The sequence below is a fragment of the Dreissena polymorpha genome, chromosome 15, assembly GCF_020536995.1.
Source record: "Dreissena polymorpha isolate Duluth1 chromosome 15, UMN_Dpol_1.0, whole genome shotgun sequence".
NCBI classification, from domain to species: domain Eukaryota; kingdom Metazoa; phylum Mollusca; class Bivalvia; order Myida; family Dreissenidae; genus Dreissena; species Dreissena polymorpha.
Window position 1 is genome coordinate 45086421 of NC_068369.1, and position 26162 is coordinate 45112582.

Consider the following 26162-nt stretch of genomic DNA (forward strand, 5'->3'; position numbering starts at 1 on the left):
TTTCCTGCGGGTACTCCGGCTTCCTCCCACAACACGAGACCACACTGAAATTGAAAAAACTTTTAGTAACAACGAAAAAGCTGGAAATTGCAGCTATAATTTCATAATGTGTACCTAGTGATCTTGTGTGGGTTTAGTAAGTTAACCCATTTATGCTTCCCATCCTTCTGATTGGATCAATTTATTTCCAAAATGAGGGATGTCTAGTATATTTATTTCTATATTTAGAATATTTCTTACAGAAATTCCTTTAAGCAAATAGCGAAGACCCTGATGAGACGCCACATCATGCGGCGTCTCATCTGGATTTACGCTGTTTGCCAAGGTGTTTTTTTTCTAGATGCTAATCATAAACAGGTTAATTAGTTAGGAGTGTTTGTGCACACTCCGGGTACACACATCATGTAGCCTCTGGATTGGAAGGGATCTCATAAACTCCGGAATACAAACGTACAGAAATGATGATTGAGGTTTTACGACTTTTCTTGTCATTTAGTTGATCTCTGTCACCTACCCCTCCCCCCTGTGTTGATAATATCCGCCATTAGGCCTACTATCCATAGTGAAAGTGTTTACATAGGGTCTGTTAGAACATCCAGTGGCCAGATATGGACATGCCAAGGTAACCATTAAGCACAACCCAGGTGATTCTAGCTTGCCAGGGAGTTAAAGGACAACCACACAAGTGTTAAGAAAAAGTATAAAGGTTGTCTGAAAATTGGACAACTTTGTTAAGGCAAGTGTCAGAATGTCAATTTACAAGTTAATGTCTTTTAATGCTCTACCACCCAGTGACGCACCTTACATGTTTGAAATCTCTTAGAAAATCAAATTATATTATATACCCCTCTTACTTGATTCAAGTTTTAAAGGCTTCATTACCAAGATACCGATGAGCAGCAAACAGCATAAAACCTGTACAGCCTGCAAGTAACTTGCAGGCTTTTCCAGTTTTATGCTGGCCGAATATAGCCATTTCCATTCTGCTTCTGAGTTGGAAGGGGTTAAGGCTTATAGAGGCTAATTTCAACTATTAAAAAAATATAAAAAAATATAAAGTTTAAAAATAAATTTATTATGATTTTTATTTACATAATTCAAATAACTTGGGTTTTGTTTGCAAGCCTTGGCCAAATATGCCTTATATTTTATTTGACATTGAATTTGCAGATAAATAAATAGTATTCATGCATTTCACCATATAGCATGTTGAAATTATTTCCTTGGCATATAAATTATCCTTGACAGTTTTTGCATAAATTACACTGCTGTAATCTGATGTATTCTTAAACAAGTTTATTAATTTCCCTTCTTTTCAAGATTTTGTTGACCTTTCAGAATAAACATAAATGTAATGTCAATACATTCTGGGCATTATGTTGTAATATTGCAACAAGGAAGTATGAAAATCATTAGCCCATTTATTCCTAGTGGACTCTCCCATCCTTCTAAATTGGATCAATTTATTTCCAAAATTAGGGATGTCTAGTATTTTTATTTCTATATTTAGAATATTTCTTACAGAAATTCCTTTAAGCAAACAGCGCAGACCCTGATGAGACGCCGCATCATCATGCGACGTCTCATCTGGGTCTACGCTGTTTGCCAAGGCCTGTTTTCTAGAGGCTAGGCATAAATGGGTCAATATCACAAGCATTATGGGCGTTAATAATGTGCATACTAATTGTACAAGATTGTATATCTGGCAATAGCTTAATTATTTGAAAGGTACAGTGTAACAGTTTTGGAGTGATAAGCATTTAGCTGAACTGCTTTATGTCCTTTCTGTGCATGAGCCCTGACTGGGAAGCATTAATAATTACACTCAGAGCTCCAGATAACTTTTCTGAGTAATTGGGTAAATACCCGCTACTTTTGAGTTCAATTGGGTACTTTTATTTTCAATTGGGTACAAAAAAAGTACCCACTACTTAAATTGACAATTGGGTATTTTTGTATTTAAATTGGGTATTTTCATTGTCTTAAATTCTCAATTGCTTACCTGAATGATCTGGTTGAAGTTCCACTCTTAATTGATTAGTTTCAGAGATCTTGTGTAATTATGTAGATGTATCCATAATATTCAGTCTTGATTAAAAAAAGTTCGACGAATTTTTCCACCAGTTTTCTTACAATGTAAGCACTATCAGCGCTTGCCTCCGACACAATATCGTCAAGAAGTACTTTCACTATATTTTCCGCTTCTGATTTTGTGTTACTCGCGGTTAAATAACTTAAAATTAAGTTTTGTTTGTGCCTGGGATACGATGTTTCCGTTTTTACGGTCTCGCAGTTTCGACATTTTCACAACAATTACACGTAGTTACATCAGTGATTTTTTTACCTGCGAGTCCTGCGTCCTGGACTCACAAAAACCTCTGGGGATGCAAAGTTTCGAATTATGTGAGTGCCAAAAATGCATTGAAATTTCTCAAAAAATAATATCGTTTAATATTTGGACTCATTCTTTCAATTTTAATCAAAGATTTGCAAGTTCTCAAGTCCCAGGACTCAGATGAGAAAATGTGAAAGAATATCACTGTTACATAGACCCTTTCTTCCGTACAAATTACTGTGCTGAAGGTTATACTGAAAGCGCTTGGACGAAGAGGAAAGAATCCGGGTATTTAGGACCCGGGTATTTCCGGGACAGATGTACTCGTTACGCAGAGGAAAAATAAGATATGCGTAATCGGCAATTCCAAGTGGGTTTCGGTACGCAGAGGTTTGTTTTCTATGCGTAGTCGGCAATTTAACATTGGGTATTTTCGCAAATACGCACCTAATCTGTACCTCTGATTACACTAATAAAGTACCTGTACATTTTTTTTTAAAAATAGACACCGGAAAGGGGGCACTCCCTTCTGCATAAATTTCCTTATGCACCAACCCCCATTGCAGGGTCCCTGCTACGCATGCTAAATTCCAGGGGGAAGTCCTTGTATGGTGACAAACTCCATAAAGAGAGGGTTTGTGAACATCAGTCACTTTAAGCTTAATTTTCGTCTTGATTACATTGGGAAAGCTTTGGATAACAGCTAAACATGTACTAGTGGGTACAATATCATTGTTTATGAGGAATGTAAGATATCAAGTTAACCAAGTTTGGTCCTGTTGGGGTATTGTCACCAGCTCATTGATATGTTCACACTCATTTTAAAATTATTCAGTCCCAGATGTTTGCATTTGTTGCAAATTATAACAATTTTGGTTGCAGTGATCAGGTGATATTATTTAGATATAATGGAAATAAATAATTGGGCTGTGCTCTATGAAAAGGGGTTTAATGCATGTGTGTAAAGTGTTGTCCCAGATAAGCCTGTGAAGTCTGCATTCATGAAACCCCCTGTTCACAGAGCATGGTCCCAATGACTGTGTATGCACTTAGTACGCCCGTTTGAGTTGAGTATCTTGTTTGTGGGTGGGTGTGTTTGTTTGATAAAATTTGCGATCCTCCAAGTGACTTTGTCCTGTGACTTTCTGTTTGCTCAAACTGAATGATCTGGTCACTTATAAATTGTCAGAGAACTTCATATCATTAAAGATACAATTGCTTGCCATATTAGCTGGAATGACTATTTACTGGTATTTAACCTTTTACATAGAACATGAAATAATTTGACACTTGTTCAAGGTAATGATTAGTCAGTCCAAAAATTTCCTTGTACAAAGTCTTAAGTGTGTTGAAACCATCTTGTATTGATAGCTTGTGAAATTGGAAGAAACTATCTTGTATTGGTAGATAGTGTAATTTACAGAAACAATCATGTATTGATAGCTTTTGTATTGTGCGTTAATTGCATGTTATTGACATGAAGTTTCATGGATTTTTAAAATTGGGCATATTAGTTGGAATTTAAATTCGTGGATTTTTATTGTCTTTGGATGTTAACATTAGTGTGTAACAGTCGACTTTGTGGCTGAGTTACCCCCAACAAAATAGTGTTGTAAGGAAAATATCTATTGTGCGACAGGTTTTGGTAATGATAATAATAATGATGATGATGATGATGATGATGATGATGATGATGATGATGATGATGATGATGATGATGATGATGATGATTACTATTATTCTAATTTTATGTTAAGAATATTCAATTGATACAAGAAGTGTCATTTTCTATAATTGCTTCAAGGTTTAACAAAAATACAGATTCATTGTTTTTAATACACAGACTAGACGGAAAATAAATTCAAATGATTAGGTGTAATAATTTTCATTCTAATTAATTCTAATATTATAAACATTATTGTCCAATTATCTGCTTCTTTCTTTTATAAAAGTAATATATTTTATTTACGGTGGTTGACATGACATTTTTATGGATTTAGACTGGATACTAAGGGCCAAGATTACATAATTATGCTTCAACTTTGTTTAATGTTTAAAAACCTTGAAAATTTGTAAAAATGTTTAACTGCAACTGTACTAAATGTCTTGAAATTTAAATAATTTATATGTGTGGGGAATTCTCTAAGAACAATGTGCTTATCTTTGTGTAATGTAGTTTTGTGCATTATTTAATATTATAGTAAACAAAACATGCACGTGAAAGCATCAATAGCATTTACCCAGACAGAAACAGTTGCATTATTGCAAAGATAATACATTTCAAAATTGGTTTCTTGCAAATTTTCAGAATTCAAGTGCATCTATGGTTTTGAAAAGAGGAAATTTGTAGTAGGCTTTTAGTTTAGAAGATTTTCCAAGCAAAGACCTGTAGTTTGTTTTGAACACACTTTTGTAAAACAGAAAGTGTACAATCCCCTTAACCCAAATGATTTTAAAAGCAGAATCATAAGGTTTTCCTCCTTAACATACTGTTTTAAAAAGAAAATGTCTAATTGGCATTTAATGAATTGTTGATAAACAGAAATTATAAAGATATCCCATTCAGCACATATTTTTCAATTTTTCAATCTGTAGTACCCCTTTAACACATTTACTTAAGTATTCATTTTATATCGTAGCTATTGTTGACTTTCTTGATTTTGTAAGGATGTGTACACACTGATATCAAAATCCATGTTTATAAATTTAGGGTGTGCAGTTTTGTTCCTTGTAGGTTTGTGAAGGACTTGAATTTCAGGTGCGCCATTGCATGTGAAAAAATGTTTTTGTAACAGTTTGTTTTTACTAATGTAGCAAGTTAGTGACACAGTTGGTTTAAGGGCATGCTTTTGAAGATTAATATGAAAGAATTTCATGTAAATAATTGTACGCATGCAGATTTGGTTGTGAATCAAAATGAAAAACAAGTTTGATGAATTACTCTCTGTAACATGTATGAAAAGCGAAAGTGAATTTGTAAACATTTTTTTTATTTTAGATTAATGTTTAAGTTGTTTTAAAGGAACATGCCTATTAACAAATTGCAAGAAGTGTGTTTATATTATTGTTAGTGATGTAATGATATGCTTCCTACTTGTGTATTGATAAAATTGTTATTTATATAATTGCTATATGTGCATTCATGTTAATGGATTAAGTGGGGGATTGAGTATGGTAAAATTATTGTCTGGTATAAGTGTTGGGTCGCAAGTTCGTGTGAATGATTACATGGTAACACTAGTATCAATAAGATTATTATTATTAGTCCCTTATAGATGTAACAGAAGGAGGCAATAGGTTAACCCTCTGTGTGATGATACATCTGACTGTCCATCTTTCCACCTTTATTTCAGCTTTGATTCATGGAAAGCATTAGCCTTTTGGTGATAGGCTTGAATCCAAATCTTGGGTAGAACCAGAACTTATGAGTAGACCCTGAGTGGGGATCAGACCATGGACCCCCAGATCTCGAGATGGTCTACTTTTCAAGGAAATACCCCCTTACTGATTAAATTAACCGATTGGAATGTCCCAAAAATACAAGTTGTACCAAGCGTGGACAACATTTCATGGTTTTCCAACATTTCATTTCAGACTGCGTCGGTGCCACACACGGTATCAGACCTGGGCACAGACTCGACAGGAACCAGTCCCAGATCCTCCCCCACCCCTGTGAACAGTCTGAACACTGACCCCGATCAGGAGGAGGTAGGACTTGCTATGACAGCTTCCCATTAAAGGGCTCTGGGCTTTATGTTAAGGTTAAATTAGCCTTGCTCTGGGAAAACCAGGTTTAATGCATTCACAACAGGCTAATCAGGGACCACACTTTCTGCTAATCAGGGACAACACTTTCTGCTAATCAGGGACAACACTTTCTGCTGATCAGGGACAACACTTTCTGCTGATCAAGGACAACACTTTCTGCTGATCAGGGACAACACTTTCTGCTGATCAGGGACAACACTTTCTGCTTATCAGGGACAACACTTTCTGCTAATCAGGGACAACACTTTCTGCTGATCAGGGACAACACTTTCTGCTGATCAGGGACAACACTTTCTGCTTATCAGGGACAACACTATCTGCTAATCAGGGACAACACTTTCTGCTAATCAGGGACAACACTTTCTGCTTAAACTGGATTTTTGTTTAGAAAATACTTCCTTTAAACGAAAAAATTCTATTAAAGTGGAAAGTGTTGTCCCTGATCAGCCTGTTGGGACTGCACAGGCTAATCTTGGAGGTACTTTAGGCACATGCATAAAGCTCAAAACATGGCTCTAATTCCATCCCCAGTTCCTCTCTCAACCCCTGTGAACAGCTAGAGCACGAACCCTGATAAGAATGGGGTAAGACTTATAAATGAACGTGGGGGCTAGCTGAATTTAGTAGAGCACTTGACTTCAAATTGGAGGATCACAGTTTTGATTCCTGGTCCGACCCTGTTACATGTATAGCAATTGGTCTTGAAACCATTTCTATGGCCATTTCCATCATACCTCTGCTTTAAGCAGGGCAGTTATCAGTTACTGGCATATATATGACGTGCATTTTTTACTGGTACACAAGCTTACAAATGGAACTTCAAGTATATTGACTGACTGAAATACTGTTAAAAACTGCAAGCTATCTATTTTCGCAGCACCCTGTTAAAACAGATTGTACCAAATGCTAATCAGGAATAACACTGTCCTCTAAAATTTATTTGTCATTTAAAAGGAAGTCTCTTAGCGAAATCCAGTTTAGTGGGAAAAGTGTCAAGTGGGTCAAGGATGCGCGACACAACTAAAAACTCTCCTGAGTTTGGGTTAAAACCTGGTTACTAGATCAAATACAACCCCAAAAAATCCCTATTCTAATGTACTGGTTGCTAGCCATCACATTCCAGGACTCGAGTCTGAGCTTACAACTATAGAAACCTGACATAAATAAGGTGACTCCAGCGATTGGGCTTTATTGGGAGGGGGGGGGGGGAAATTGTCCCTCAGTAAAATTTTACCAAACTTAAAACCCTGTAGCGCTGTACTGAGTTTGAGTCGTCACGTTTCAGGACTATAGCCTCAGGTTGGGGATGATGCGTCCCGTCAGCACGCTGGGAACACCGGCTGGGGCCATCATAGGTGTGGAGGACGACGACTTTCAGTCTGATGAAGAGATGGTAAGCAATGTGTGTACACAGATATGGGGTGCCCAGACTTGGGCTTAGATGAGATACTTGGCTGGTGGTCTGTCTCTTTACTTAGTTATGAATATTTGTTAACCCATTTGTGCCTAGTGGACTCTCCCATCCTTCTAAATTGGTTCAATTTATTTCCAAAATTAGGGATGTCTAGTATATTTATTTCTGTATTTAGAATATTTCTTACCGAAATTCCTTTAAGCAAATAACGCAGACCCCGATGAGACGCCGCATCCTGCGGCATCTCATATGGGTCTATGCTGTTTGCCAAGGCCTTTTTTCTAGACACTAGGCATAAATGGGTTTAATGTGGGTTTTGATCTTAATGTATTGTAAGGACTTTGCCAGGTACAGATTGTTGTAGTGACTTTGGCCATGCTGCTAAGATTTAAGATGAGAGATGTTCTTTGTCTTGAATACATATTTTGAGATGTGAGATTGGGATCTGTTGTGTAAATAACAAATTAAACTAAATTGTGAAATGTCATGGTACTAGAATACTTTAACCCGATGTGAATGAGATATTGGTACTAGAATGCGAAATGAGGATTAATGTTGCTGAAACGATTATAAGTTATCTTTTAACTGTTGCCCATGAATGACTGTATTTTCACGTTTATTTCGTAATGCATGGTGCCTTGTCATACATGGCCTTTCCTTTGTTTGCCACCTTAATCTCTTCTTCCGGGCAATAAAAAGGTCTGATATGTCGCCCAAATTACCAAAAAACATGAACTTGTGCATTGAGTCTTATTTAAATTAAGTGGATTCAATTTAATGATACCTCTGTCTCTGTCATGGTTTATACTGGGTTGTAATGCACGCTTTTTGTTTGCATTTTAGTTTAGTTTTTTTTTATCTTATTTTGCACAAACATTTAAGCATAATTATTGATGCTTGTTTGTTAAGCAGTGTGAACTCTATCCAGCAATAAATATTAGTTTTTCCACAAAAAGCATTTATTTGTTGTAATTTTGTTAAAATTGTTCATTGAATGTCTTTTTTCACTGTAACGGAAATGATCGTTTTTTTGGCTGACATGTAAAGCAAGCAATTGTGTGCTCTTTTTATACGCCCTTTTTAAAAAAAAACGGGACGTATTATGGTTTCACATTGGCGGCCGGCGGGCTGCGTCCACAGCAGTGTCAGCTCTCTAATTCAAATAGTTTTCATCCAATCTTCACCAAACTTGGTCAGAAGTTTTATCTAGACAATATCTAGGTCAGGTTCGAATATGGGTTATGCTGGGTCAAAAACTAGGTCACAGGGTCACTTAGTGCATTTCAAGTATTTAGCATGGTGTCCGCTCTCTAATTGAAGTAGTTTTTATCTGTTCTTCACCAAACTTGGTCAGAAGTTGTATCTGGACAATATCTAGGTCAAGTTCGAATATGGGTCATGCCGGGTCAAAAACTAGGTCACGGGGTCACTTAGTGAATTTCAAGCATTTAGCATGGTGTCCGCTCTGTAATAGAAGTAGTTTTCATCTAATAATCACCTTACTTGGTCAAAAGTTGTATCTAGACAATATCTAGGTCAAGTTCAAATATGGGTCATGCAGGGTCAAAAACTAGGTCACAGGGTCACTTAGTGCATTTCAAGCATTTAGCATGGTGTCCACTCTCTAATTGAAGTAGTTTTCATCCGATCTTCACCAAATTTGGTCAGAAGTTGTGTCTAGACAATATCTAGGTCAAGTTCAAATATGGGTCATGCCGGGTCAAAACTAGATCACGAGGTCACTTAGTGCATTTCAAGCATTTAGCATGGTGTCCGCTCTCTAGTTGAAGTAGTTTTCATCTGATCTTTACCAAATTTGGTCAGAAGTTGTGTCTAGATGATATGAAGGTCAAGTTAAATATGGGTCATGGTAAAGTTATCAAGTTGTCCAAAACCTTCAAACGGGCGTATCTTGTGACAGTTTTGCACACTTGTCTTCATTGTGTTTCTTCTTTTGATTTGTGTCAATGCATATTTTAAACCTTGCTGTGAAGGAAATTACAGTGAAATAATGTTCAAGCTTTTAATATGAAAGCAGTGTTAGGATAAAAAGTTTTGGTCACAATATTTTTTATTTGTTTACTGTAGTTTTCATTTCTGGATATTTTCCTGATGTTAAGCATGGTTTGAAAAAGCATCTTTTAATTTTGATATTTGTTTAGACAATTGCAAAGTAATTACTTTGAAAATTTTCTAATTGAATGAATGTCTTCTTTGAAATTTTTGACTGATGCAAATTGTTTAATTTATTCAAGCAAGAGGAATACATTAATCATTTATATGAATCTAAACAATCAAAATAGTTATAAATTTAAATTCTAAATTCGTACCATGGATATTCAATGGACAGATTTTCCTGTTAAGACTAGGATCATGATTGCACATTTTAGTTGTTACTCTGCTAGACAGGGATCAAATTAAAAGATGCTTTATTAATATCATTTATGCAATTTGTTGCCTCCCCTGATAAAACCCGCACTACTCCATTCTTATTTACAGGGGAGATTTTGTCGTTTCAGTTCTCCAATTCTCCAAAGCGATGGTCTACGCCCCTTTCCTCCCCTTTTATGTTGTTTAAACATCATCACCATAGTGACCAGGTTTCAATCATCACACTCATAGCTTGACCCATACTCTATCACCTGGGAAACTGGCATTTCTTTGGGGAACAAAATGAAGGAGATAAAGATATTTTGACAATTTATTGTGAAAGTGTTGCATTTGTTCATACTTGGAACCCACAGTATACATACTGTTTTCACTACTTTATGCACTGTACAAAAACTAAGAGACAATTTTTTTTTTCATATAAAGTAAAGACTCAACTAATTACCAATTCAACTAATAACCAATGGCAATACTTTTCTCTTACAAAAAAAATCCTGAATGAGTCTTGAAAGCAAAGTTCTAATTACTTTTACCTAAGATACCATGAGGTAATATTTGACGTTTAAAAAACACCATATGTTAAAGTTAATTCTCAAAGGAATCCCAGTTCTCAGAGGTGTGGACACCGATATATAGAGTTGAAATCACAGTCTGTATCATCCATTGAGTGGACCCACCTTGTAACAGTCTTAGTGTCATTGTCTCGCTTCTTTTATAGATCTGTCTGGGAACTGTTTTGCTTTTCTTTAGACTTATAAAATAATTGATTTATAACAAGTTTATTGATTATAAAATATAAATTATTCAGGAAATATTCTTTTTCTTTGTCTTATCACATGTCCTGGGTGCCTATCTTTCTTGTTTGCAAAATAAGAAAAAAATAAATAAATAAATGAAGATGATTTAAAGAACTAAGAATGTTTTCTTTTGTCGAAGTTAATTTTCTCGTAAAATGGTTGTTTTTTTCCTTTGAATTGCAAAGCGCAGCAAATGTTAGAATTAAAGTTATATATAAAACATAATTGGTTTGTTTGATCAAGTGTACATTATTATTATCCTGAAAGATCATTTTTTGTACATAGCCAAACTTCTTCTCCCCAGTTAACACAGTTATTTAAGACACAGATGTATATTTGCAGTGCTTGTTCTTTTAAAAAAAACTTGTAATAGATTCACCCTTCTAAATTTGGCATCTGGATATAGTCTTGTCACCAGATTAACCCTACATAGTTGTATAACTACAGGGTAAGTGAGATTAACTTATGTCTAAAAAAAAATTAAAAATAAAGAGATTTATGGTATAGTTGCTTTTAAGCTCACCTGAGTGCAAAGTTCTCTTAGTGAGGTTTTGGTATCACTCCATAGCTTGATCACCTGAGTGCAAAGTTCTCTTAAAGAGGTTTTGGTATCACTCCATAGCTCGATCACCTGAGTGCAAAGTTCTCTTAGTGAGGTTTTGGTATCACTCCATTTCTGGTGTCTATCAAATTCAATCATGTTTTGCGTGTTGTAAATTTTTAGCTTGTTTAAACTCTAGATTCCACATTTTTTATCCAATCTTGATGAAACTTGTTAAGGATCTTTATATTGACAGTATATAATACAAGTTCTTAGCTGGATCACGTGCGTCTAAAACCTTGACATTAAGCCTTTCTTAGAAAAACCTTGTAACCATTTAAGAGGCAAGGTTTATGACTCAGTCTTGATGAAACTTTGTTAGAATGTTTGTATTAACAATATACAGGTTGATTTTGAATCGTGGTCATTTGTGTTAAAAAACTGCGTCACCATGTGAATTTTAGAAAGATTTAGTTACGCCACATTTATGAGCCAATCTTGATGAAACTTGGTTAGTTTTTTTATCCCCCGCCATAGGCGAACGGATATTGTTTTGGCGTTGTCCGTCCGTCTTTCCGTCCGTCCGGAGCCATATCTTGGAAGTGCTTTGGCAGATTTCATTGAAACTTGTCCATGTTTGAATATGGGTCAAATGTGGTTTAAAAAAACTACATGACCAGATCATGGTTTTAACTATTTGTGTACCTTGAGCTCAGGTGAGCGTTTGATGGTCATCATGGTCCTCTTATTGCTGGAAATAAAAAAATAATAGATTATGATATATACCTTTTCTTATGGTGTGTATGGTTAAGTAAGAACTTTTGAAACATAATTTGTAAAAGGTCAGTATGTATCTAGAAAAATCCCATCAGATATTCACTGTAAATCTGTGCCAGAAAGAATTTACTTAATTTTCAGAACTTGTCAGAAATATATGAACACAAAATTTAATAAATACAGTGCATGAGAAATGGATTTTGACGAAACTGCACAAATACAAAAATTAACCAATGTAAATGCAATCTTAATTTTGTATTTATTTTTTTCTTATTTTGCAAGTACTATTAAATGGTTCATTTTTATTAATCAAATGGCACTTCATGATTGGTTGCTGATGTGGACCTCCATGGCTTGACAGTTGCTATTGGTGACAGAGATATAGAGATTATATTGTTGCTAGGTAACCAGGTTGCTCAAATATATATTTGCATAACGTGACATATAAAAATCATGAATCAATCTGTTAAAAAACTACTTCTTCCTTTTAAATGTATTTCATAGAACACATTTTAGTTGGTTCAAAATCTATAAACATTTATTTTTCAATTAAAAACAAACTGGTGCTTTTCCATATACATTGTAAAGCCAAGAAAAGCAGTACCAAAACTGTTATTCATCCAGATAGAAATGCCTCCAAAAACTAAAAATGTGTTTATTACCCTCAGAAGAGTTGAATCGCCACAGATACATGTACTTGTATTTAACTAAAAAATCTCTCTTTAGCACATCAGTATCATCTCTCTACTAATCCAGCATGCAATTTCAGCTTCTGTTTCACAGCCAAGGGAAGGTCCATGTAGCTTTTGTGGCATGCTTTTAGCAAAGCTGTTTTATTAGTAGTGTAAGAATCTTGTTTTTTAGGTCGCTCCTGTCAATTTAAAATTACCTGCTTAAATTTGTCTACGATCCCCTTTTGCAGTTAAGTGGATACTGAAACAGTTTAATGAAGAAAATCTTAAACTGAAATGGCTTAAATACAGAAGATCTTGTAACTGAAATAGCTGAAGCACAGAAACCTTTTATTTTTAAATACAGAAAACCATCTAGAACTCAAAAAAAGGCATTGTTAACAATCTTAATGAAAATCAAGCTTTGTACCGAAATGCGGTGTCAATTCTATTAATCCTTAATAGCCACATATATCTGTTCACAGATGGGAGACACTAAAATCTTCAACGACCTTGCGACCCTGGTGACCCATCCGGCCCACATGGCTGTGTTCCTGCACTACGTGATCACCCAACACAACCCCGCCCCGGTGCTGTTCTATGAGATGACTCGCTTTTACAACACCACCCAGGGCAACAGCAAGGACCTGAAGAAGTGGGCTTACGAGATCCACTCTACCTTCATCATACATATGGCGGTATGGAATTCTGGGTTAATTGTTTATTGTGTTTTCAGTACAAGATCCACTCTACCTTCATCATACATATGGCGGTATGGAATTCTGAGTTAATTGTTTATTGTGTTATCAGTACAAGATCCACTCTACCTTCATCATACATATGGCGGTATGGAATTCTGAGTTAATTGTTTATTGTGTTATCAGTACAAGATCCACTCTACCTTCATCATACATATGGCGGTATGGAATTCTGAGTTAATTGTTTATTGTGTTATCAGTACAAGATCCACTCTACCTTCATCATACATATGGCGGTATGGAATTCTGGGTTAATTGTTTATTGTGTTATCAGTACAAGATCCACTCTACCTTCATCATACATATGGCGGTATGGAATTCTGGGTTAATTGTTTATTGTGTTATCAGTACAAGATCCACTCTGCCTTCATCATACATATGGCGGTATGGAATTCTGCGTTAATTGTACGAGATCCACTCTACCTTCATCATACATATGGCGGTATGGAATTCTGGGTTAATTGTTTATTGTGGTATCGGTACGAGATCCACTCTACCTTCATCATACATATGGCGGTATGGAATTCTGAGTTAATTGTGTAATAATAGATCAGGTTTATCAAGCGAGGCTTTGAAAACAAAATGCACGAGTTTTGGCGAGTGCTTTTTATTTACGTGCCGAGCATGATAAACCTGATCTATTATCAACACTTACCTATTATTTTATTTATCCCACTTTTTATTTAATCAACGGGGCTTTAATCAACTAAATTCACGGTAAAAGTGGGATAAAATAATTTAATTTTGTATCAATTTCTGAACACATTCCCGCTCAGACATGCTCTTTGATGCGTTTGTAGTCTCTTAGAAAAAAATATTTTGTGTATAAGACTTTTCTGATAAGATTCAAGTTTTAAAGATTCATTTCAAACCCTTATTTACTGATGAACAGCATACAACCTTAACAGACTGTGAGTTACTTGAGGTCTGTTCATGTTTTAGGCTTGTTGCATATATCCATGTGCACTGCTTCTGAGTGAGAAAGGTTTAAAAAAAAAAAGGAACTTGAATCATTCAGACCCTATTTTGCCAATAAATGTTTAGAACAATTTATACCAGACTATGTAAATGCACAGCTGGACAAGAATCTTTCGAAGGTTCATTTAAGTAACAATTAATTAATTAATTTTTTCTGGAATCTGATCCAAATAGAAGTTTTCTCCTACTTCTTTCGCTTTGCGGTCATCTAATTTGAGCTCTGTAAAAAACGACATGAAGTTCGATAAGTATTTTGAAACTTTGAATATAGTTTGATCTTTTGAGAATATTTTCCAAAATTTAATCTTATGTGTTCATTTTTAAAGTTGAAAAAGAGAAATGTCCAAATATTCCATTAAACTATTACCCTATTTTACATGACAGCCATTAAAGGTAACCAGACTACAACTATTACCCTATTTTACATGACAACCTTTAAAGGTGACCAGACTACAACTGTTACCCTATTTTACATGACAGCCATTAAAGGTAACCAGACTGCAACTATTACCCTATTTTACATGACAGCCATTAAAGGTTACCAGACTACAACTATAACCCTATTTTACAAGACAGCCATTAAAGGTAACCAGACTACAACTATTACCCTATTTTACATTACCTCCATTAAAGGTAACCCAACTACAACTATTACCCTACTTTACATGACAGCCATTACAGGTAACCAGACTACAACTATTACCTTATTTTACATGACAGCCAATAAAGGTAACCAGACTACAACAATTACCCTATTTTACATGACAGCCATTAAAGGTAACCAGACTACAACTATTACCCTATTTTACATGAAAGCCATTAAAGGTAACCAGATTACAACTATTACCCTATTTTACATGACAGCCATTAAAGGTAACCAGACTACAACTATTACCCTATTTTACATGACAGCCATTAAAGGTAACCAGACTACAACTTTCACCCTATTTAACATGACAGTCATTAAAGGTAACCAGACTACAACTATTACCCTATTTTACATGACAGCCATTAAAGGTAACCAGACTACAAATATTACCCTATTTTACAGGACAGTCATTAAAGGTAACCAGACTTCACTATGATGTGAGCCTCATTCTGAGGAAACTCTGAATTTTTAAGCCTTAAGTGTTGTGCCAGATTAGCCTTTGCAAACCATGCAGGCTTAAATGGGATGACATGCTACACACATGCATTAAGCCCAGTTTTCCCAGAACACAGCCTATTTGAATGATGAGACATGCAATAAACGCTTGAATTTCCACTGCATTATAGTATGTTCACTTTTCAGCCATTAAAGGTGACCGTGATACCAGACTGGGTGATCGAGGAGATAGACAAGAACCTCCAGTTCCGCTCGGAGAAGGAGGAGGCCCTGCGCAGTCTGTTCGACAAGGCAAGGGAGGCCACTGTGGATACTGTACAGAAACTACTCGATGATCTCAGACAGGCTAAAGAGAAAGGTAGGAGTGAGTGCATCATGTTTGTAGGTAGGAGTGAGTGCACCATTTTTGTGTCAGTGTCTGGAAGGAATGAGTGCACCATGTTTGTGTCGGTGTCTAATCTGATAGGAGTGAGTGCACCATGTTTGGGCAAGAGTGAGTGCACCATGTTTGTGTAGGAGTGAGTGCACCATGTTTGGGCAAGAGTGAGTGCACCATGTTTGTGTAGGAGTGAGTGCACCATGTTTGTGTAGGAGTGAGTGCACCGTGTTTGTGTCGGTGTCGAACTGGCATTGACCATCTCAAGGTCTAGTGCTTTTATCTCTCAGGTCTTGTTTATCTGTTAGGTCTTGTTTATCTGTTAGGTCTTTTTTATCATTTAGGTCTTGTTTATCTCTTGGGTCTTGTTTATCTGTTAGGTCTCGTTTATCTCTCAGGTCTTGTGTTTCTGTTAGGTCTTGTTTATCTGTTAGGTCTCGTTCATCTGTTAGGTCTTGTTCATCTGTTAGGTCTCGTTTATCTGTTAGGTCTTGTCTATCTGTTAGGTCTTGTTTATCTGTTAGGTCTCATTTATCTCTCAAGTCTTGTTTATCTGTTAGGTCTTGTTTATCTGTTAGGTCTCGTTTTTCTGTAAGGTCTTGTCTATCTGTTAGGTCTCATTTATCTGTGAGGTATTGTTTATCTCTCAGGTCTTGTCTATCTGTTAGGTCTTGTTTATCTGTTAGGTCTTGTTTATCTGTTAGGTCTCGTTTATCTGTTAGGTCTTGTTTATCGGTTAGGTCTTGTCTATATGTGAGGTATCATTTATCTGTTAGGTCTTGTTTATCTCTTAGGTCTCGTTTATCTCTCAGGTCTTGTCTATCTGTTAGGTCTTGTTTATCTGGAAGGTCTTGTTTATCTGTTAGGTCTTGTTTATCTGTTAGGTCTCGTTTATCGGTTTGGTCTTGTTTATCTGTTAGGTCTTGTTTATCTGTTAGGTCTCGTTTATCGGTTAGATCTCGTTTATCGCTTAGGTGTCGTTAATCTGTTAGGTCTCGTTTATTTGTTAGGTCTCATTTATCTGTTAGGTCTCGTTTATCTGTTAGGTCTCATTTATCTGTTAGGTCTCGTTTATCTGTTAGGTCTCATTTATCTGTTAGGTCTAGTTTATTTGTTAGGTCTTGTTTATCTGTTAGGTCTTGTTTACTGTAAACGTATAGAAATTTTTCGGTATGAAATTTCGTGGTTTAATAAAAAACAACTAATTCGTTGACACGTATTTTCGTGGATTTCAAATAAAAAACAACTAATTCGTTGACACGTAATTTCGTGGATTTCAAATAAAAAACAACTTACCGCCATAATTATTAAAGTTTTAATAAAACAACCAGAGTAATAACGAAGCATAATCTGCTTATCTGTGTTGACAGCAAGACTCGAGGTTAATGTGCACTGAAGCGTGAAAGTGTTTCCGATAATTGTCGATAAGAGCGATAAAGCGGCGCACTTGTGGGTCCCCACTCGCTAATTGCCATCAATGTTGTTTTAACAATATTTGTAAATCACAGCGCAATAGGTCCCCTAGTCGTAACAATTGAGTAATAAGGTCCCCAAAATACAGGTGTGAAAACTGTAATGTCTCTTTTAAGTTTAATTGGCACTAATTGACATATTTGATAAATCTTCAAACGGTTAATTTGACGATGTCCCGTAAAAGAGGATAGTCGTTGATGTACAGTTTATATACCGTGCTTGATTATAAAAGCATTATCATCCAAACACTTATCAATAAAACAACATATCGCATTAACTTGCGTTCAAACAATCTCTCTTTCAAAATGGTTGAAAACGGGAACAGTACCGACACGTTCTCCTACTATGGCAGGATTGCCCGACCCTGCAAAGGCTCTGTCTACGACTGAAGCTTTATTAACACAGGCCGCTAACGATGCAGTAGAAGAAATGGTCATTGGACGTAAACGGAAGCGTGGGGAGTACGCTTCTTACTGTGACGAAACCAGGGCAAAAATTGCGCGTTACGTTTATTAACCATGATGAATAAAACGTATATTTACAATGATGAATAAAAAAGAAAAACTCGCACGACTTTAGTGTTTTATTAATGCACTGGATGGCGAACAAATTGATATTTTATATAAACACACTACTTGTTATTCATACTGATTAATCATTAACATCAAGTACGGCGGAACCACGAAATCCACGAAAATTAGTACCACACGAACTTTAATGATTTTACAGTATCTGTTAGGTTTAGTTTATTTGTAAGGTCTTGTCTATCTGTTAGGTCTTGTTTATCTGTTAGGTCTTGTTTATTTGTTAGGTCTCATTTATCTGTTAGGTCTTGTTTATCTGTCAAGTCCTTGTTTATCTGTCCAGTCTTATGTTCAAGAGAGCGTTCCATATACTAGGTTTGGTGCTGCCTGTTTTAGGTCTAGTAGATGGCGGCAAAAATGTCAATTAATACATGGTCTTACATCTTGTGTTCCTATAGTTCTTCTTGAATGCTTCGAGCTCTTCTGAGTACATACATACAGCTCAAAGTTCTTCCTGGTAAAACCAAATTCCATGTACACATAAAAAGTCCATACAATCAAATTTAAATGCAATTTAATGTCGTAAATCTAGTGTTCTTTTCTCAGATCTTAAATGCAGTGTTCTTTGCCTAAGATCTTGCGCTCTCTCTTGAAGGTTTAGTGGAGGGGTGCTCAGAGTTGAAGGACCACATGGACAAAGGTGAAGAGAATAAGATAGTGGACAGGCTTCTTGTGCAGGACCTGGACAACTCACTGTAAGTTCCAGAGACAAGCACATGTATTTATAGTATTGGGCCCAATCGGAAAAGCAAAGAAATATTTTGTTTTCTCTGAAACCCCAAGGCCAAGTGGTTTCGTATTTGGCATGTATCATTCTATGGCAGTCCTCTGCAAAGTTTATTCAAATAATCCGTGTTGGGTTAAAATTTGCCCCGCCATGGGGGTTACTTGTATTCCAAAAATGTATACAGTAAGATCCTAAAAAATCCTAAAAAATCTACCATAAACCGCAAGGCAGAGCGGTTTGCATGTATCATTATATGGTATTCCTTTAGTTTGTTTGTTCAAGTCGGGCCTCTTGGTTCAAAGCTGGCCTTTCCTAAGGGTCATATAATTTGTATAGACTTATATAGATAATAACTTTTGTAAATCTTCTCTGAAAGTGCTAGGTTTAGGGTTATGATAATGTTTGTTTAATATTGTATGGCGGTTTTCTACAAGGTTTGTTCAAATCATGCCTTTGTTGTCATAATTGGCCCTTCATATTATAGTGAAAACTGTGGGGCCCAGTGGTTTGTAAATTATCCCTTGCCAAAGACATTTTCTGTCCATCAGTCTGTATTTTCCTCCGTATGTCACAAACTTTTCAGGGCTATATCTCAGAAACTTAATACGATATCAAGATAATCAACATCAAACTTCATGGGTGTACAGATATCAATGAGGACACAAGTGTCATGCACAAAAATCATAAACCTTCACTTTCTTAAATGGAGTTATGTTGATTTTTTCAGGGCTACATCTCAGATAACATAAATGATTTGAACATGAAACTTAATTGGTGTATTGAAATCAATAAGGAGAAATGCAACTGAGGGGAATTGCCTTGCACAATAACAAAAACACTACACATTCCTAAATAAGAGTTATTTCCCTTTGTTGTTCTTTTATGATATATTTTTCAGGGCTATATATCAGATATGATACAAGATTTCATCATGAAACTCCACTGGTGTATAAACGATGAGAATTGAAATGCATAAAACAATAACCTTACACTTAATTATATATTTTTTGAGGATTATACTGTATATCAAGGGATTTGCACCCATCCATAAAAAATATTTGGTGGGGGATATCAATTTAATGAATTTGCTTGTTTTCATGGAACTTCTTATTGTGGTCTCTGCTCTATTGGTTCAAATCATACCCCTGTTTCAGGCAACTGCTCTATTGGTTCAAATCATGCCCCTGTTTCAGGCAACTGCTCTATTGGTTCAAATCATTCCCCTGTTTCATGCAACTGCTGTATTGGTTCAAATCATGCCCGTTTCAGGCAACTGCTAAATTGGTTCAAATCATGCCCCTGTTTCAGGCAATTGCTCTATTAGTTCAAATCATGACCCTGTTTCAGGCAACTGCTCTATTGGTTCAAATCATGTCCCTGTTTCATGCAAATGCTCTATTGGTTCAAATCATGCCCCTGTTTCAGGCAACTGCTCTATTGGTTCAAATCATGCCTCGGTTTGAGGAAACTGCTCTATTGGTACAAATCATGCCCCTGTTTCAAGCAACTGCTCTATTGGTTCAAATCATGTCCCTGTTTCAGGTAACTGCTCTATTGGTTTAAATCATTCCCCTGTTCAGGCAACTGCTCTATTGGTTTAAATCATGTCCCTGTTTCAGGTAACTGCTCTATTGGTTCAAATCATGTCCCTGTTTCAAGCAACTGCTCTATTGGTGCAAATCATGCCCCTGTTTCAGGCAACACGAGGAAGATGAGAAGCACGTTGCTCAGAGCTGGGCCCTGGCCACGTTCCTGCGCCACACGGGGCACAGTAAGCACGGCAACACGCTCGAGAAAACACCAAGCTTCGTCTCAAAGGACCGCACAAGGGGGCCCGTGATCACCATCCGTGGGAAGAGCAAAAAGGTTTGGGAGTCAAAACTGCCTTGTGGCTAATTTAAATGGGTTTTAAGCCTTGTTTCTGATTTAAATGGGTTAACCCTTCTCCACTCACATACGCTCTTTGGTGAAACCCCCCTCCCCAAAATTTTTTTTTTAAAATACTTTTTATTTGATTCAAGTTTTTAAGGCTTCATTTCCATTCCTAAGGGGCTGATGGTATCAAACAGCATAAACATACAATGATTGCGAGACTTGTAGGCTGTTCTGGTTTAATGAGGTTTCATATTGCCATTTTAATGTCATAAATACTGACCTGCTATCTCTAGCTTTCTCCTTTCCAAAGGGAATTAACTCATTCGGAATTTTAAATGGAAATCTGCCACCTGAATACCGTAAAACAGGCCAGGTTAAACATAGTGCAATGCAACCTAGGCAAAAATTGGTAACCAACCTTTAATATTCTTTCCAGATCTACCAGGTGTAACGTGACTTTAACGGCTCTGAATTGGAAATTGTTTTTCGATTTATTTCACTTGGATGATTGGGGGTTTGAATAGATAATTTGTGTTATTTATCTTTTTATTTCTCATTCGGATTAATTTATGTGGATTTAATGTTTTTTTGTTATGCCCCCGGTAGGAGGGCATATAGTGATCGGACTGTCTGTCCGTCTGTCTGTCTGTCTGTCCGTCTGTCTTTCCGTCACACTTTTTGTTTAGGTTTCTAAAAATGCTCATAACTTCTATGTCCTTTCAGATGTACAGTACAGCTCTTAGAAATTATTCATTTTCCGCGGTGTCATCGCGAACGCGTTTTTGGTAGGAATCGCCGCGGACGTCGGAGGTTCACCGGTCCGCGATGATCGTCGTATCAATCCACGGCGGACGTAATTTACTTCGGCAAAAAACACAGCAGGCGTTCGTCCACCGTGGTCCGCGGTGACGATCCGCGGCGTTACACCGTGACCGTAACTATTTAATCTCAAAGTAGATTTTAACTATACAAACATGTATTTATCTTTTGAATATATACATGTAGATACATGAATCATAGCGCATGTTATTAATGATGATAATAAAATACTATATTATTATTATTATTATTATATGCATGTAACATACATCCAATAGAGCCGGGATCAAATTTAGAAATGACAGCGTCGCTTCATTCTGATTCCCGCTATATTGGCTTATATTAAAAGGATTAAATGATTATCAGTGTTCAGGCTTGTAAAATGTAAACTGTGTTAAAAAATAAAACGTGTTGGTTTGGGTAGATTACCGATTTTCTTTTAAGAGTGATCACAGAAAAAATTGTTCACTCGTGTCTTTGCAACTCGTAAAAATACTAATTTTTTATCACCCGTGAAATAAAATCGAAACAAGCAAATAACCTGTATATCCCTTTAAATCGAGTATATACGATCTTGGCAAATATGTATTAATTAATATAAAATGTGTAAAAGATTTATTAAACATATATTTTTTATAAATTAAAATAAAAGTTAAGAACAACATGTGTCGAAAAATGCTAAATAAACCAGATATTTAATTCTGATATCGAAAAAGGCTGTATAGTAGAATTCGCCAGCATGTAAATCATGCAAGTATGATGTGAATCTAAATTTAGTTAAATGGTTCTTTTTAAATTCCTGCATCGATATCTATTCATACGACACACGAACACTAACTAAAAAGACGAATGCTTCGGTTATTGTAGGAAAATATGTACGAAATATATTCGTCGCAATCGGCTCGGGGCACAAATTTGTCTTTGCTGAATGTTATGAAATTCGTCTTGCCTATTTTGTGTTATTGTTCACATTTTATCAATATATTACACTTTAACACATATACAAATTCGTATTATCTCGCTTTAAATGTGTTTTTTCATCGTAATACTTTTTTATAATGAAAAACAGTGCTAGTTTTCTATAACATTATGATTGCAAAATTTACATTTTCTGTTGTCGTGAAATATTTCTATATTGACCTCTTTCTATTTTTAGCTCATCTATTTTTTGAAAAAAAATTATGAGCTATTGTCATCACCTTGGCGTCGGCGTCGGCGTTGGCGTTGGCGTTGGCGTTGGCGTCGGCGTCGGCGTCCGGTTAAGTTTTGCGTTTAGGTCCACTTTTCTCAGAAAGTATCAATGCTATTGCATTCAAACTTGGTACACTTACTTACTATCATGAGGGGACTAGGCAGGCAAAGTTAGATAACTCTGGCGTGCATTTTGACAGAATTATGTGCCCTTTTTATACTTAAAAAATTGCAAATTTTGGTTAAGTTTTGCGTTTAGTTCCACTTTTCTCAGTAAGTATCAATGCTATTGCATTCAAACTTGGTACACTTACTTACTATCATGAGGGGACTGGGCAGGCAAAGTTAGATAACTCTGGCATGCATTTTGACAGAATTATGTGCCCTTTTTATACTTAGAAAATTGACAATTTTGGTTAAGTTTTGTGTTTAGGTCCATTTTATTCCTTAAGCATCAAAGCTATTGCTTTCATACTTGCAACACTTACTAACTATCATAAGGGGACTGTGCAGGCAAAGTAATGTAACTCTGACTGGCATTTTGACAGAATTATGTGCCCTTTTTATACTTAGAAAATTGAAAATTTGATTAAGTTTTGTGTTTAGGTCCACTTTATTCCTACAGTATCAAAGCTATTGCTTTCATACTTGCAAGATTTATGAACTATCATAAGGGGACGGTGCAGGCAAAGTTATGTAACTCTGACTGGCATTTGGACGGAATTATGGGCCCTTTATACTTAGAAAATTGAAAATTTGGTTAAGATTTATGTTTTGGTCACTTTACCCCTAAAGTATCATAGATATTGCTTTCATACTTGGAACACTCACAAACTATCATAAGGGTACAGTAAAAGGACAAGTTGCATAACTCTGGTTGTCATTGTTACGGAATTATGGCCCTTTTTTGACTTAGTAACTTTTAATATATGGTTAAATTTTGTGTTTCGATCCACTCGAAGTATCAAGGCTATTGCTTTCAAACTTCAAATACTTACATGCTATCATGAGGTTACTGTACCTGGCAACTTGAATTTTACTTTGACCTTTGAATGACCTTGACTCTCAAGGTCAAATTATTAAATTTTGCTAAAATTGCCATAACTTCTTTATTTATGATTAGATTTGATTGATACTTTGATGAAACTACTCTTACCTGACATACCACAATAGACTTCACCCAAACCATCCCCCGTGCCCTCCCCCCCCTCCCCCCCCCCCCCCCTAATTTTTTTTTTTTTTTTTTTTTTTTTTTTATAAGATCATCTCACAAATGACCACCACACCCTCACACTATACCCCCACCCCCCCCCCCCAAATTTTTTTTTTGATTTTTTTTTTTTTTTTTTTTTTTTTTTTTTAAGATCATCTCACAAATTATCACCACACCCTCACACTATACCCCCCCCCCCCCCCCCCCCCCCCCCCCCCCCCCCCCCCCCCCCTTTTTTTTTTTTTTTTTTTTTTTTTTCGCTTTTTTGGAAGATAATGTAATAAATGTCCACAACCCCACACTATACACCCCTCTTCACTCCACTCCTCCCTCCTTTGTGATTGAAAATGAGAGTCCCTTCACCTTTAAAAAGAAAATAGATGAGCGGTCTGCACCCGCAAGGCGGTGCTCTTGTAAATTTTTGAAATGATGCTCAAAATTTTGTGAGAGGTACGTGTATTCTATGTTTTGGAATTTTAATATTTTCGAGATATGTATGATTGCGTAACATGGAAACACCGAATTACACTTATCACAAATTTAAAACCGAATTCCACATTAAAATGATCGTAGGTTACGTATTGATTAGATACGGTCTCTTCACATGACGCCGGGCTATTACCGATTACCGCCTTCACTTATCACTAATCTCTTTCAATTGTTTGCGATTTTTACAGTTTGCACAATTTTCCACCATCTTCATTAATTTCACGCGTCATTAATCCGCTGTTCAGAAATTGTTGACACTAGGTCTGATTGGATAAAATAGATAATTGGCTATAAAAGATTACCCGATTTGTTTCATGATTGTCCTTTTGATTCAATGAAAGACGGATGTTTTAAAATTGTTTTTACTCATATGCTGATACTCATTACTTAGAATAAATTGTACTTGTGAGTGTTATTACAATAAAATATCTAATTGTCTATTAAAGAGTTTAGATTTGTTTGATGATTATCCTTCGGATTTCATGAAAGTCGGATTTTTTAATCGCCTTTACCCGTGTGTTGCTTTTTGATTTATCTTGGTGAATGATTTATTTCGCTGTACCCGTGTTGTTTACAATTTGCAACAGAAGAGGGCAATTTATTCTCGCATAGCATTTCGCATGATGTATACAAACACAATATAATTTTTCACCTGAATTGTTTATTAATTCACAATGCTATTGAGGCTTTATATGTAATGCTACTGAGAAAGAAGATGCAAAATAATAGTAAGTTTTCCTTTATTGTAACCAAATTGAAATTTTAACTATTTTGTTATCGTTGCACCATTTAATGAGTCTTTAATAAAACTTTACATCTATTGTTTAGGGTTAATTTAATTAATTAATGTATAATTTTCTTATGTCATGTTGTTCAGCCTACATATGGGCATTTATTTTATGCTAATCAGGTGTTATATTAGCCCGTGGCAATGTGTGTCGCTAAGATAAGATATTGTCCAGATGGTAACTAACATGATAGTCGTTACAACAGAGACCATACACCACAGGCGGTAAACGATATCAGGATCAATAATATACTGTTTTACCCAGTACATAACTAGTTGACGTGTCCTTTCGCATTTATAGACTTCATAATAGCTGACACGCGAAAGCCAGCTCGATGAAGATTAAAAATCTGCAATTTTGTCGTGTGTGTTACTTTCCCCATCGTAATACTGTATTCGAATAGTGAATCTTAAAGAAAATCTTAATCTTTTCACGTTTTGATAAATTGACAAAATTGAAAAAAACTTGTTTCAGATTCGCAAATTTTTTATTTAGTTGAGATATTTTTTAGGAAACGGTAATACTGAACATTTACCATGGTTTAATATAGCCAGTATATGCATCTTTTGACGATTTTAAAAACTGAAAATTATAAAGCGTTGCAACGCGAAACGATTGAATAATTTGTATAGTTCTTTTATTGTCGTTTAATTTTGTGAAACTACGGAGATTGCGTATATAAAGTATAAAATACATTATACATACTTGGCAGGATGGCCGAGCGGTCCTATTCGTTTTAACTCCATGACTCCGGGGGTCACTGCTACGAGCCCTGCAGAAAGCTACTTTTAGCCCTTTTTCAATTTTATTCCAGATTTTTTACAGTGTTTACATTTATCAATATAAAGCAATTAATGACAAACTTTAAAACATACAACATCTGTGAAAAGGCCCCTTTAACGCGAGTGATATATATATATTATCTTATATATGTTCGAGGGCGAAGATAGCTGTCTTATAGTCATCTACAGTTTACTAATCCAAGCTAAAATAAGTCGTAGTTTTCTGATCCAAGACGAGGTAGTTCACAGTTTGCAACTTCGATGATACGCGTGTCACAGTAAATGTAATTACAATTAACACAATTGCGGAGAG

The 26162-nt window shown here is 35.9% G+C and overlaps 1 protein-coding gene across 2 annotated transcripts in view; it reads left to right on the forward strand.

Moving 5' to 3' along the window:
* LOC127859842 (rho guanine nucleotide exchange factor 12-like) overlaps positions 1–26162 on the forward strand; it is a 206812-nt gene that overhangs the window by 97540 nt on the left and 83110 nt on the right. For both annotated transcript variants that reach the window (XM_052397366.1, XM_052397367.1), the window contains 7 exons: positions 5930–6043; positions 7389–7496; positions 10037–10117; positions 13177–13389; positions 15719–15890; positions 18561–18660; positions 20390–20558. In XM_052397366.1, coding sequence (XP_052253326.1) covers positions 5930–6043; positions 7389–7496; positions 10037–10117; positions 13177–13389; positions 15719–15890; positions 18561–18660; positions 20390–20558 — 957 coding nt within the window. The remainder of the gene's footprint in view (positions 1–5929; positions 6044–7388; positions 7497–10036; positions 10118–13176; positions 13390–15718; positions 15891–18560; positions 18661–20389; positions 20559–26162) is intronic.